This window comes from Botrytis cinerea, chromosome 7, assembly GCF_000143535.2.
Source record: "Botrytis cinerea B05.10 chromosome 7, complete sequence".
NCBI classification, from domain to species: Eukaryota; Fungi; Ascomycota; class Leotiomycetes; order Helotiales; family Sclerotiniaceae; genus Botrytis; species Botrytis cinerea.
Genome location: NC_037316.1, coordinates 142,552 through 156,740, shown reverse-complemented (window position 1 = coordinate 156,740; position 14,189 = coordinate 142,552). Strand labels below are relative to the sequence as shown.

Here is a 14,189-nt window from a genome sequence, read left to right as displayed (position 1 = left end):
GATTCTCATGTCAATAAAAGGTGTATCTATTTGTATTCTCCTATATGTTTTCCTACGATGGTTTCATCCTCTCCCTCACCCAGTCTATAAAATAACCCCCGAAGCCATGAGTTCCAGACCAGATTCCCGGGCTCTATTGGCCAGTACCGCTATCCTTACATCTGCTATGCAACGCTATGTGTGATACGAATGAATAATTGACCAAATATCAGAAGAAATCCACCTAGTGAGAAGTCGCTCGCTCAAAAAATGTAGAAAATAATATGCCACCGTCATATATATCATGCCTTAATGCAATGGAATGCCGCCTTATTCATTATTCATTAATTCGTCACCCCCTTTTATATCCATACCCGCCGATCTGCACCCCTTCATCCTCTTTCACCACAGATTATTTATGTCCTTGAAGTCTTGTTGTTCTCAAGAAGAAGAGTCGATATCCATAGATTCATCCAAAACATAATATGGCAACTCCTTTAAATCATCCAATTCTGTATCATCTTCGAGCACTTCCTCGCAACTATCTGGTTCTTCCAATTCTGGAATCCGGGGTGGTGGATCATCAAATATAAGACTCGCTCGTTTGTCTCCCCCATGATTAAACGTTTTTCTTCGTAGTCTCCTAGCACTAGATCCGGCCTCATTTGCGCTAATGTGATCTGGCTTTAAATCCTCATCGTCAGTATCACTCCCAATACTTTGCGCTAGTGATCGTTTTTGTACAGTAGCTGAACTGCGACGACGGCGACGACGTTCTTCCCGATTGCGCTGTACCCAAGCTTCGTACTCATCCAATGGGGAGCCATCTTGCTCTTCGTTATTAAATGCGTCCGTGCCGTCGTGTGCAGTGAGATCGCGTAAATCATCGAGGAAACGTGCATCGAGCTCGGCTGGTGTAGATATAGGCGCAACATGTCCTCCATCGGACTCGGCGTCTTCGTATTGGTGGGGTCGTATTATAAGTTCCTCGTCGCAATCGTAGCCCTCGAGATCGCTGTCTGTTATTTCTTCCAGTGTGAAATTTCCCTTTTCTACTACTCGCGAGTGCCTGTGGATAGGCGATGAGAGTGGTGATTGCGCGCGTTGGGAACTCTCTGATCGCGGCGGACTTGCGCTGCCCGAAGATTCTGACGAGGGAGAAGTAGATCGTGGAGATAAGTTCTCGACTCGATTGTAGCTGAAGTGAGGCCCTGGACCATTGGGTATAATCCCATTTGTTTTAGGCGATGAACCAGGAAAGTTCATTGATGGTCGTTGAGGTGCAAAGGCAAAGGTGGAATTAGTCGGGGTCTCGGGTGGTGACGAAGGGCCGACACTTTGAGCGAAATTGAAATTGGGAGTCGTAGGTCGCATGTTTGACAACTGCGATTTTGTAATTCCTCGAGTAGATGAAAGTGATCAGTGATTTGTGTTCTGCGTGTAAAAGGTGTGTATGTTGCGATTGAGGTCAAGGTGTAAGAACTGGTGGTGAATCTCTCCTGGCAGGAGAAGGATGATCTGGAGGGTCACAGTTCATGATAATCTCGAGATGAGCTTGGGGCGCCAAGAAGCCTCGCAATTAGGGATTCGAGGCTATCGTCAACCGTCAAAAGGGGACAAGTCCGGTCTCAGAGCTGGCTAACGAGGGATCTGAAGGGACCAGGTCCTGGTTGAAGATACAAGGGTCAGCGTGACTTGTAGATCTAAGTAAACAAGGCGACCAATGATAAACATCGAATTCAATTATAAAAATAAATTGAATGTGGGTCAATTGAACTGAGACCGTCAGGCATTTATAATATAGATGAAAAGGGGACCAAACTTGTTTCGAAATGTTGAGGATGAGGCGTTCGAAGAATGGATATATCAGAAAAGGCCAAAAAATAATATATAAGTTTTTCCGAAAGAAAAAAGTGCGTGTTGCGGGAAGCCGAAAGAATATTCTTATGCGTTTTTTGTCTCCACACTTCACTGATGCCGTAGATCAATGCCCTGAAGAAGAGATGTTCTGGTAACCAGTTGGGAGCGTTGGAGGGGTGGGAGAAAAAAGTCTGACCCGAACATTCGGGTAAACCTCGAATTGAAAGAAGCTGGATGAAAGAGGAAGAAAGTAGAACGAGCCAACAACTTTCAATCAAAGCAAGATAAGAGATATATGGGCAATGGACCCGTTGGTGAAATCAATCAGCCTATAGGTATTGGGCAGAAATAACCAAGGAATGAGCTTGTTAACCAATGGACGAAGGAAGAGAAGAAACTAAGGATAAGTTGCTTTTTCTTGCGTGCTTTAGTTTATGGTTGTATCGGTAGATAAATGACTAGTGGGCGGCGAGTCGTCGAACGTCAATGCCGCCAATCGATCGAAGATGCACTATGCGGTCAGTTGGTTGGATTGTTTGGACGTGTGGAATATGTAAATGTACGGTGGCTCCTCCCGGTGATAGTTTATTGGACGGAAAGATGGATTGGATGGCAATTTTCGATGATTTCCAAGCATGAAAAAGCAAATTTCCTTCCCGCGTGAAATATTCAAAACGAAAACTCACTTCGAATCCTTCAAGAAAAGGGAATATCTTCATGCTATCCTACCATGGCTTTTTCGAGTGTTCTTCAAGGCAAGAAAGCAATAATGGTGTTGCAATGTATGTGTTGTCAGTAACTCAAATTGGTAAATAAGCAACAAGCAGCATTGAGAGATGAACAGGGGGAAAAAGCAACCAGAATTGAGCAATAGTCAAATTTGGAGAAGAAAAAGAAATCTGGAAGAGAAAGATTGACGATGGGGTTTATGGAAGACGAAAATTATCAAGGGTTGATGATATGCAAACAATGCATCTCTCATGCTTGAACGATTATATATCTACCAATTGCAGTTGTCGATTCAAGCTAAAGCAGAGAATGCGTTGTTCGGATCAATCGAAGCTTTCTAAGAGAGGAGAAAGGCTGGAGAGAGAAAAGGTATATGTATACCGGTATGGGGGACAAGAAAAATACAAATACAATTGGAATACATCATGTTGCCGTGAAAGATGCAGAGGATTTGCATTGGCAAAGAGAAGAAAAGTCAAGATGTGATTCGTGATTGTGGAAGAGAAGTGTATGTCATGTGATCAAATGGAACAAGTTAGTTCCGCTCCCTCCGCTTCAGATGATTATCTAATCCGGCATCGGGATGGTGGGGTGGGTCTGCTGTTGTCCCGCGCCTTAATATCCTTGCCGATAATTATGAAATACCTAGTGACAGTAAATATTGACTTTAGATGGCTATTGATAATCTTTAATCCTCTCAATTCAATCGTACAACCACGCGGAATTACACAACCTCAGACTTCTACAATGTCTCTACTAGAAAGACATCTGGAACAGATTGCTCTGTCGGCAGATTCAATAGCTTCCTTACCGTAAGTAATTGCTCCTCTCATTCAAGCCAATTCGAGCTACTGACCCCGCTACCACAGCTTTCCCCCTCCTCAGATCTTTACCAATGCTCTTCTCTCCAACCAAGACATTACCGCCCTAATTCGCGACACCGAACCTCACGAGCGCGCTCTCTTTTCTGTTCCTCCACCCCCACCACCTCCAACCCAAATAGCTCCCGAGCCCAAACCATCCAAGTCCCGTCGCCAAACAGTCTTCAACGTAACATCCGGCGAAGTAGCCCCTGCATCTGGTCCTAACGGTCGAGCACCTCGACGGAACACTGCTGTCGCCGCTGTACTTGGCGCAGAATTGCATTCTCAGGTTCGCAAAACTGAGACGGGGAAGGGGGAAATTGATATCGAGGTTTTATTGAAGGGGGCGGAGAAATTAAATGGGGTATACCCTGTACAAGGGGTTCCTGAGAGGATAAGAGGATTAAGAAGTAGATATGCACAATTAAGAGAGAGCGTGAAACGACATGAACAGAAGGTGCAGAAACAAACGAGAGAATTGGAGAGGATGAATAGGGGGAATGATGCTGAGAGTGGTGAGGAGGAGAATCAGCAGGTGAATGAGGAACCTTCGGAGATAGAGATCACGGATGAGGATTTGAGGAGAGAGGAGAGAGAGATCAGGGAGCTGGAGAGGAAGAAGAAGGCGTTGGAAGAGAGAGTAACTGGGATGGAAAGAGATCTAGGAGGACTACTGAGATGAGCTCCATGTACTGATCCTGAGCATGGTGGGATGAGTATCTCCATTTGACTTCATGATTTATGAGGCTGCACATTTTTTGATACCCGGATTATGGAGTTGTTGTCATAGTTTGCTTGCTTCGCTTCCACTCGTGATACCTCTGAATGTTTATTTGTTTATCGAATTTTGCTTCCATATCACATACTAGTAGCGGATCACTTTTTATGGGGGAGTTCTCTAACTCTTGATGTTTCTGTTCTGGCTTGACTAAGGTTTGATTCCGACGATGTGGTCGTACGCTCCACGCCATGCTTTCCCGCTGCTTGAATTAAGCTCGAAAGATCTAAGTGAAGTTTTACCATAAGCAGTTCAACCTCACTCTTAACTTTGACCACCACATGTTACTAATAATCCTTACCTATCTCGTTTCTTCATTTCAAGACCTGTGATGATTAATTTTACTGACTCCCATGGTGATTAGGTAGTCAAGTCAAGATACTCCTACCATATTACATTCATGATCCCCAAAACAAAATACAGTTACCGGCAAGCGAGTCAGCCCTATGTCTCCATCTATTCTGCTCAGTGGCTCTAAAAGATTCGAATAGATCTACCTCACGCAAACTGAAAACGATTTCTACCTCGTCTTCATATCTGCCTTTCGTATTTCCATACTATCTCACCATCTAATGCCACCCTGTCACGTATATGTAGCTTCAATTTTCTACATCCTTCAGCGAACTCCATTCAGCTTCTCATTGAATGCTAACAGTTGTTGTTGGTGGTGGTGGTAGCGGCTTGGTCATTATTGTTGCTAGTAAATGTGAAGTTTATTGTCATCCGTCAGGCTTACCATCAATCAAGTTTCCTGTCCTCATCTTATATATATTGCAACCATTGACAGGGTTTAATTCATACCAGAGGCAACGTCCGTCCGCAATGGCCACATCTTCCGCTCGAATTTGAAGTCTTCGTTATAAATGACCAATGCATATTGACTCCTGCTCATGAATGTCTGTAAAAGATGATCTTGCTGAAGACTGCTCGTTGCTTGGTTGTTCTTGGATGAAGGCTGCCAAAGATGTAAAAAATATTTATGCTCTTTTATACTACCATGCCTCATATCTCATACATATAGCTCCTGGTAACTGAACTCGTACATTCACTCATCTTCATACTAGCTAGCCCTCAGTTCGTAGATGAATATCTCTCAATTCTTGCGATCTCGATTCCTGTGCGTGTAGACCCCGATATAGAACTTGTTCTGTTAGAGATTCAGCGATGTACTGGAGTGAGTAGGTTAAGAAATTTTATCGTTCTTGGGTTTGTAATCGTCTGCCTAGGATTTATGTGAGACAAATACTAGTATTGTTATTTACTTGCTAATGTTGTTGAAGACACGACACGAAATTTTTTGATATCGGTAACCTTTCATTGTCACCATGATCTGTAAGTGAATATAGAAGCAAGATTCAGTAATTCTTATTGTAGCTGTAGAGGTCATCTTGAGAGTTCTCCAGGAAGATTAACGGGTTGTCTTTATTGTCGTATCATCCACAGGAAGCATGTCTTCCTGGATAAATGGACGGCGATGTAGGTTGGTAACTCACTATTTTTTCGACGTGGCAACTTAGACTCTCATACCCAGAATGTCTCCGCTCCGTAAGAATAAGGTTGTTCGCTTGCGTACAACGTGATTGACTGTCCCCTTGAATGCTTTCCAAGTTTTTGCGTAGATAGGTATATCACTTCTATTTGCAACCTACCTTTCAAAGTTTCTAGTTTGATTGTGCATCATTCCGCCTGCTTCAGCTAACATATAATTAGAACATACTTGGTGTCAAATATGACGAGCTGTACTTCTTAGCGAAGCTGCAGATCATGTCACATTTTGATAAAACCCTGCGCACTTCCTCCAGCCCTCTCAGCCATCTGATCTAAGTGCTACTGTATGCTTTATAAACTCTCTTGTTGATAATTTTTAGTCGCCTTGTCGCCACAACTAAATACCATCGTTTCTGTAGGTAACATGGAAATTGAAGCCTGGTCAAATTTGTTCCCAGGCACTGTGCCGCATTCTTATTTTGTATCTTGCCGGTCCCAGACGTAGATCCTTGATTCGATTTGGACGGCGGTATGTGTAGTACTGAGTAACTCATGAAGGGGAGCTCCTGCGAAGTTTTATATCTCTTCAATCTCAACCAAAGACGTGACCTAGCACTTCTATGTTTTGTATTGCGGTCCCATTTGGGATCGAAGAAATTGGTTGGAAAGTATAAACGGCATGCACTTCTCAACTTCACCCTCTCTAGATAAATTTATGGTAGAATCACGGCACTAACCACCTGGCAGTCACTGGGTTTGGTGGTTTAGCTACGTATTCTTTATTAAATTCACTTGCTAAAGGCTCGTTACATGTCCTGGAAACCCTAATTCGGTTGGTAGACACACAAAAGAACAAAACTATTTGGGTCGCGGGAGTGTAGTATCGCTAACTTTGACAGTGAATCATCGTTGTAATTAATTGGCCCAGTACGTTCATATCTTGAGATCAAGTATCAACCATGGTGTCATGTACAGAATCCAAGAAGATGAGCGAATACTTGTGATGCACAATGAGAATCATCTATTACAAATAGCTTCTTGAATGGAGCTAATGACGGCTAAAGCACAGTCTCATGTTGACCGCACATCAAGCTTAAACACAATTTTATAGTCCATTTTCCGTGTCTACATTTTGTCCATGTAACGGAGCTTGCTACGATGGCTGTCAGTTACTGAACTGTCATGTAGTCTTAAGCAAGAATAAAGGAGAGCATGAGCATCAGCACGAAAATGGTCATAATCTTTGGTGAAACTAGGGTCCAGGTTTGACCTTAAGAAGATAGAGCCACCCAAATGCATTTTGCTTCTAACTCTAGAAGTTTTTTCATGATATATTCAGAGCTATTCTTTACTGCCCCACTTGTGCAGTCGCTCTCATGTCATCTTCGACGAGATACTTCTGTCATTCTACGCAACGCTGTTGACTTCGAAGATTGGGAATTCTATCTTGAATCATGTTAATCTGCGTGGAGTTTCCGATATTCTGATGAAAAGAAGTATTGAAAACATATGAATTGTGGAGATATTATCAATCTTGTCGGAGAGGCCTAGATCGTGTTGGACCGCGTGCCAATCTCCAGTATTGTCGCCCAAGATCAAGTTCGGAAACTTTCAATCAAAAAGGATGAGAAGCTCAAAATCAAGATCGTGTCGGGAATGGAATTAAAAAAAAGTAGCAAATCCGAAGATCTACAATAATACGGAGATAAAGCACCATTCGACCCAGTAACCCCGCTCGCACCATGGCAAATACGACCTAACAATCTGATACTATTTTCGTTCCCCAGCGGAAGTAGGTGGAAGTAGAGGTATCCAGACACTTGCACATTCCCACAATGCCCCAATAAGGCACTGATCCCCCCACCGTAAAGTAACAATGGCGTTGTCTTAAGCTTGTACATGCATGGGTGATCGATTGTACTTCACCGCGGACGCTCCGGGCTCTTTTCGTTTCTCCATGTTTCTGAACTTCAAGATAGAAATAAGGTGATGGTGGAGTCAATGCCCCACGATGACTGTATGGCTGACAAGGTAAACATTCATAAAAGGCCTATTAGCATGAATGGGATGTTCAAACCTAAGAAATATCTCAGAAAAGGGACACAGTATTTGGGCGGTGAGATATGACAAGGCTAGTTGTATGTCAATCACAGGCTTACAAAGTGATAGAAGTGGCTCCGATCGTGCAACGTTCTCGAGGTTCTGTACGTTTACTAGGTAGGGCTGATTTACAGCTTACAAACCAAGCGAGCCAAGTGACGGGCTAATTGTCTATCCTGAGTTCATTGGCTGTGTGACGGAGTTCACAATCGTTTGTTCGTCGTTTTATTACTCATAACCACTAATAAGCATGCGTTTCTTTCATCCAACTGAGAACTGTTCTGTTTCCATAATAAAATATCCATTGTAAGCACTTGTATTTCAGGCTATCAATAACTGTGAGTGTCAATACGCCAAACGGGGATCTTTAGCGTCTCTAGCCACTCGGAACTCCACCACATGCCGGTCCATGCCCTAAATTCACAAATGCGCCGCCCCACACTCCAACGGCAGGCTCACTAAGGACTCGTAAACGACGCTATTGTAAGCACTCGAAGATCAACATGGGCCCCCTCTGCCTCCCTCACTTGTCTTTGGATGTCAAACTTGTGGTACGGAAGGGGATGGATGCAGCGATGTTTTGATAATAGAAATATAGAACATGATTACTAATTGCTCGATCAACCTACGATCATGCCGTGTCCGAATGATATAAAAGGGGGAGTTTGTCAGGGGAAGTAAAGTCTACTCCATCCATCCATTTCTTCTTCATTCAAGATAAATCAAACCTCACGCCACATTTCACCATGAACGCCCTTATTGAGTCATTAACAAACGGTGATGACTCCAGTCCCCATCAAGGAGTCCTAGCCTACAGAGCCCCCTCTCTCCTCCAACCCCACAGAGCCCGTGATGCTATCCGCGATGCTCACGATGGAAAGATCGCACCACTAGTTGGATTCTTCGTTGCTCTACCGTCTCCGCCTGTCGCAAAAGTAGCAGCTCAATTGGGCTATGACTGTGTATGGATTGATTGGGAACATACTTCCATGAGTGTGGAAACTATGACCCAAATGGTTCACGACGTTCAGTTCATGAGTGAGGGAAAGAGTTTTGCAATTGTTCGGTATGTTCCCATATAATTTCATTCAAAGAGCTATACTGATAATATATTAGTGTATCAGGCCATGATCACGCATCGATAGGGTATGCCCTAGATGCTGGTGCCTCCATTCTCATCCCCCAAGTCGATACAGTAGAACAAGCCAAGCATGTTGTATCATCTGCCAAATTCGGTGCCATTCGAAATGGTACTCGTTCAGCACCTCCAGCTCGATACCTAATGGGTATCTCGGACACTCCTATTGATTCCTCCAAATCTATCTGGGAAAACGTAAATAATCAAGCCGCCGTAATAATACAAATCGAAACTCTCCAGGCAATCCACAATCTCGATGCTATTCTTACCGAATGCGGCGAACACATTGATTCTGTCTGGCTAGGCTCATTGGATGCGAGGATTAGCATGGGACTGCCTGGTATGGGGGGCTCGGAGAAGGAATGGACTGATGCAGTTGCGCTTTATGAAAGTACATTGGCCAAGCATAACAAACCTTCCAGCGGACTGGCTATGGGCTTTAACGTGGATGATAAGATAGCGATGGCAAGAGGTAAAAGTTTGGTAGTCAGTGGGAGTGATATCTTTCCGTTAATGATGCAGGCGACTGAGGCAAAACAAATGCATGCAGGTTTGAAGGCTCACGATCATAAGGGAATTTACAAGATATTGTAAGAGCTAGGTGGAGAAGCCGGTACATTGTGGTGTTCGGTCACTGATAGAACATTGCGAGCGGGAGAAGCACAATGATGTATTTTTAGAGATTAGGCTATTGAAAATCTATGCTCACTATAAGGTTATTAGCTACCCCGTCCTACAGTTAATATTCAACTCCCTTCTATAAAAAGGCCAAGTGGTCCATCCTCTCTCGCTCAATAACGCGTACTTTAAAAAACACGTTTCCTTCCAAAGGAGTACCAGTCAATCCGACCAGAGAGAAGCGTTTACATCAGAGACAGCTAGATGGGATTGATCCGACGCAGGGCTTCCCCTGGTACATATCGGAATTCGAGCGTTTATTACTCTTCATCGATGGTCTTTAGCATTGTTATTGTATTGTTTGTTATGTTCTAGGCTAGTCGCTGCCAATAATTTTCCGTCAAATACTCAAAGTGACAACGAGTTTAATGGTAATACCTCTGCTCACTTATGGTTTCAAATCTTCTCGAAGCTGCCAAGACCTTTTGTTTTCACCATGCTGTCTTTCCTGAACAAGCGAATCTTCTTGTCCTCTCCCAGCTTGAAATTTCTCATACTTGTTTTCTCCAGGCTTATTATAAGTCTCTTTAGATGGGAGAATGTACAGTATTTCAGATCAACAATGCTCTAGTGGTAGAATCAAGATTCACTACTTATGATTGGTACGATAGAGTTTCCATACTCGTTTGAGTACGCTGTGGATTAGCCAGTCTCCTGAAGCTCAAGGAATAAAGATTGAGTCGAAGAGAAACAAGCTTCAAGTTTGAGTAGATGGGAAATGTAAAGTTTTTCTTGTACTAAATTGAAGCTTGGGTGAATTGGGTATTGGGAGAGGCAAAGTTTTTTTTGTCTCTCTCCCTGGCCTTGATTTAATATCAATGTGCATGCTCTGATGCAAATGGCTCCTAATGGAGACAGTAGAGAGGGGGTTAGTAGTATCTAATCTCATCTACAACTAAAAATTGTGCAAAAAGGGGATGAGAAGTTAGAAATGGTGAAGTACATAGGCAGACAGGAACATCCTTACCTTATTTCCTACATTTGTGTATACATAGCCACTCTGTTCTTACACAGCTTCAAGACCATGTAACCTTCCAATTCAAGAAGAAAGCCTGGCTTGTGATAGAACCTAAGATATGATTGATTTTGACCGCTGTATGGCAAGCTAAATCGAGACGATTTATACACAACGTACTTATCATCAATAATTCTTTCATCGGAAATTAGAAAGTCAGCAGGATAGATACCACCGAAATGATATGACCAGGGGGTTTTCTCTTTCAAACATTTGATTTCTCTCGCATGATTTTTGGAGCGGTAATGAGAATTTAGGTTGTCCATCATAGTTTTCGATAGAAATTTAAATCCCCTTTTTATTACCGCTTATTTTGATTACCTTCTCATGTTTTGTAGATTCCTGTCTCTGACAAAATTGTTCTTATTATTTATGTCTTTCGAGGAATAAACTAATTATTGCACTCAAGCAAGTAGATGCCCTTTCCCAGACGAAGTAAAGAAATTTTAGGAGTTTAGCTCTTCATAAATGTCAATCTACGTCTAGTCCACCGAATGGCACTTAATCGAGGGAAAAGACCATCATATAATGTAGTCCGTAAGACGGAAGAGAAAGAGAATTAACCCTGAGAAGATTAAAAGCTCGGGAGTTGGAATGCTATCTTCTCCTTGGGTGTTTGAGGTTACGCCATGGAGATGGGCATCTATGGTGATGCTAGTCGACAAACAAATAGATCTATGATTTTCATCTAGAGAAAGTCTTACAAACATACCGAGTGTCAGAGTACTCACACTGTGTAAGCTTGTGCATAGGAGAGTTTCGATAGAATTTAATGGACGTGTTAGACCCCTGGCGCATAACAATAGATCTTGGGGGACGTTGGGGCTGAAAAGCATACATGACAGGAGTTTAACGATGAGCCATTGTTCGTTTCCATAGTAAGATATTTCATTAAAATTAATCATGTAATAATCGAGTGGCCGTTTCTTAGAAATATTAGCGGTATTGTCAACATTGATGGATATCAGATACTTCTATACTTCCGCTACTAACTAGCTGTTTTCGCGACGAAGAGTCCCGGACTGAAGCTGCTAGTATTCATCCTAGTAGCGAATATTTTCTTCATTTTCCCCTTCCTTATTACCCGTTTGCATATCTAGCTCCACCTGCAACACGTACTCTCTCTTCACATCTCTAGAACTGTGGAGTTGACGTCACTCTATCTTAGATTTAAGCATCATGACGTATAAGATTTATAATGTGAACTTCAGCCATTCAGAGAAGCGTAACTTATTCTCGTAGGAAGATATTTGTTTTGCTGTTCGGAACTTGGTGATAAATGTTTTTGTCGTATCCCAGTGTAAATACTGGTGTTATTTCTGTGGATGCCGATACTATACCGCGTCGTTTGCGGCTGCACGGGAGAGGAATGACGGAGAATCTGACGCTCATTTTGACATTCTCATTTTCTGTCATTCACCAAGTCGATTTCATACTAATTCCCTCAGACGAAAAGAATAGTGGTTATTTCTCTCATACTTTATTTTACAGTAAATATGGCAGTTACTACAACTACTCTGCTCTTAACACCACAGGAAATAGCACTCCCTTGATGCAATCTATCTGGGTCCTATTCCAAGGGCGAATCTTAATGCATTGCTCACATTCTCACTTGTTTGTTTCAATATTCTATAGTGAACGTATCGTCAGCTTATTCTCCTAGAATTCATCTTCTATGTCTTGTGATTATTCAGAAGCTTGCCTAAATCACCCGTAGGCACAAGAGTACGCCAAGCATAAGAGCAATTAATTCATGAAGCTTGGTCACCGCTCACAACACTACACTGTCATTTTCGCCAGTGGAGACGATGGAGTAGCCGCAAACTCGGGAATGGACACAAAGACAGAGTGTACGTTGTTTTAGTACTGATGACTTGAACTGAAGTGCATAAAACCTCGAATATGCCGCTAGAATTTGGATGTTCTTACATTGCGGCTATCAGAGAAACCATGTCGTGCGCTAACGATATCATTGATGATCCCGAATCCAAGATGTAAGTTGATTTGAACTCTTCCGAAACTGTCGGGATATCAATCATATGATCATACAGAGAGAGCTGTATTGACTAGCGCAGGCGCTAGCTTCTATCTATAAATGTACATAGCTTTACATAGTAAATGGATCAAGAACGATTACAACCATTGTAGACTAAATTACTTTACACTGGTCAACCAAGTTGATACCAACAGAAACTTGTACGTCAGGCGAGATCTACATCTTTGTTGCTAATGGCGATGGTTCTCTAATCACTTTTCACCCGTTTCCTACCTACTAAGCTGACACCAATGCTAAACAACCCAAGGAGAATTTTCATTCCAGAGCTTGCCGTAGTATAAATCCACCTTGCACGTAACGAAACCAGGAAAGATTAAGGAATCTACCAGGGCATCATTTCGGACATACCTAACTGCTTATGAGCCCACTCAACTCGTCTTTTCATCATACAGAGAACAGCACCCTCGAGATATCTTTCTCGGTGTCAGCTTTGGAACGATTATGACTTCGCCTATCCAAGAGCATACTGCAGTTGAGAAAGAAAATATCGGATTCATTAGCCGCGCATGAGCTACGCTTGAGTAAAGAAGTAAAAGACCTTTCCCCTTTTCAACTTTGATTATAGCTCCTTATGATACGTGTCAATGATCGTACTATTCATTCACGGCACATTGCCCAACCACAAAATCATATTTTTAAAACGAGTATTCGAGCGGTAGCGAGCTATGGGGGTTTGGGGGCTTGCCCCCATGAATAGCGAGAGTGTAGACTACAGATCACAGACTAAAGACTATAAAGTAGAATAGTACAGATTGCAACTGAGAGCCACTGGAATGAATCTACATATTAACTTATATTTCTTCGATTAATTTAAATAGTTTTATTTATTCCATGGCTTTCGCAAGATTTATATTTTTCTCTTTTTCTGTTCCTGCTTCTCTATATGCATCTCGTATCCACTCCTCACTTCATCCTTATGGGACTATACTGCCTTAACAAAGAGACGCCAATACGTGGTACCCAAATCGATCTAACCTCTCCTTCTCATCGATTTCAAAATGTAGATGAAGGAGATCGAATCACTGAACCTAGGCTATGGAAATATCTTCATATCGCATAGCATATTGAAAACTAGTATATCCCGCATCGACACTATCTTACTAGTGCATCCAAAGTAATTTTATGCGGTTTGTGAATTCAGGGAGAATGAATGTGCAAATGATTACTGGTGATTCAAAGCTCACGATGAGCTGAGATTGTGTATCCTCGCGTGTGTACGGTTTGAGATATTGTCTGAATCATGTTGACACGGAATCGATTTAGTTCTCGGGGTGTGTGATGTTATGTGATGTCTGATGTGTGTATGTGTCATAGATATAGATCTGAACAGATATTCCATACAACTCAACGAATACCTTTCTAGATCCCGAGTCGAATATGATGTCTACCGAATTCTTAGGTCTCTATCTACCCATTGAATATCTGCGAAATTTCTCATAAAGTTATTGAACGACAAATCAAGATGTATCAAATCAAGCCAAGTCAAAGTATGAGAATGAAAATTA

General features: G+C 42.3%; 3 protein-coding genes across 3 annotated transcripts; 2 read left to right on the top strand and 1 right to left on the bottom strand.

Moving 5' to 3' along the window:
• Positions 1-21: 21 nt before the first annotated feature.
• Positions 22-1,847, bottom strand: BCIN_07g00420 (hypothetical protein). The gene is made up of 2 exons (XM_024693778.1): positions 1,802-1,847; positions 22-1,645 (listed from the first exon to the last, which is right to left on the bottom strand). The coding sequence occupies exon 2, from the start codon at positions 1,351-1,353 to the stop codon at positions 421-423; it is 933 nt and encodes a 310-aa protein (XP_024549565.1). The 5' UTR covers positions 1,354-1,645; positions 1,802-1,847; the 3' UTR covers positions 22-420.
• A 1,391-nt stretch (positions 1,848-3,238) lies between these two features.
• BCIN_07g00410 (hypothetical protein) lies at positions 3,239-4,185 on the top strand. The gene is made up of 2 exons (XM_001555969.2): positions 3,239-3,380; positions 3,438-4,185. The coding sequence occupies exons 1-2, from the start codon at positions 3,316-3,318 to the stop codon at positions 4,111-4,113; spliced, it is 741 nt and encodes a 246-aa protein (XP_001556019.2). The 5' UTR covers positions 3,239-3,315; the 3' UTR covers positions 4,114-4,185.
• Positions 4,186-8,513: 4,328 nt separating this feature from the next.
• Positions 8,514-9,643, top strand: BCIN_07g00400 (hypothetical protein). The gene is made up of 2 exons (XM_001555968.2): positions 8,514-8,863; positions 8,914-9,643. Exons 1-2 carry the CDS (start codon positions 8,544-8,546, stop codon positions 9,527-9,529), a joined length of 936 nt encoding a protein of 311 aa, XP_001556018.1. The 5' UTR covers positions 8,514-8,543; the 3' UTR covers positions 9,530-9,643.
• Positions 9,644-14,189: the final 4,546 nt, after the last annotated feature.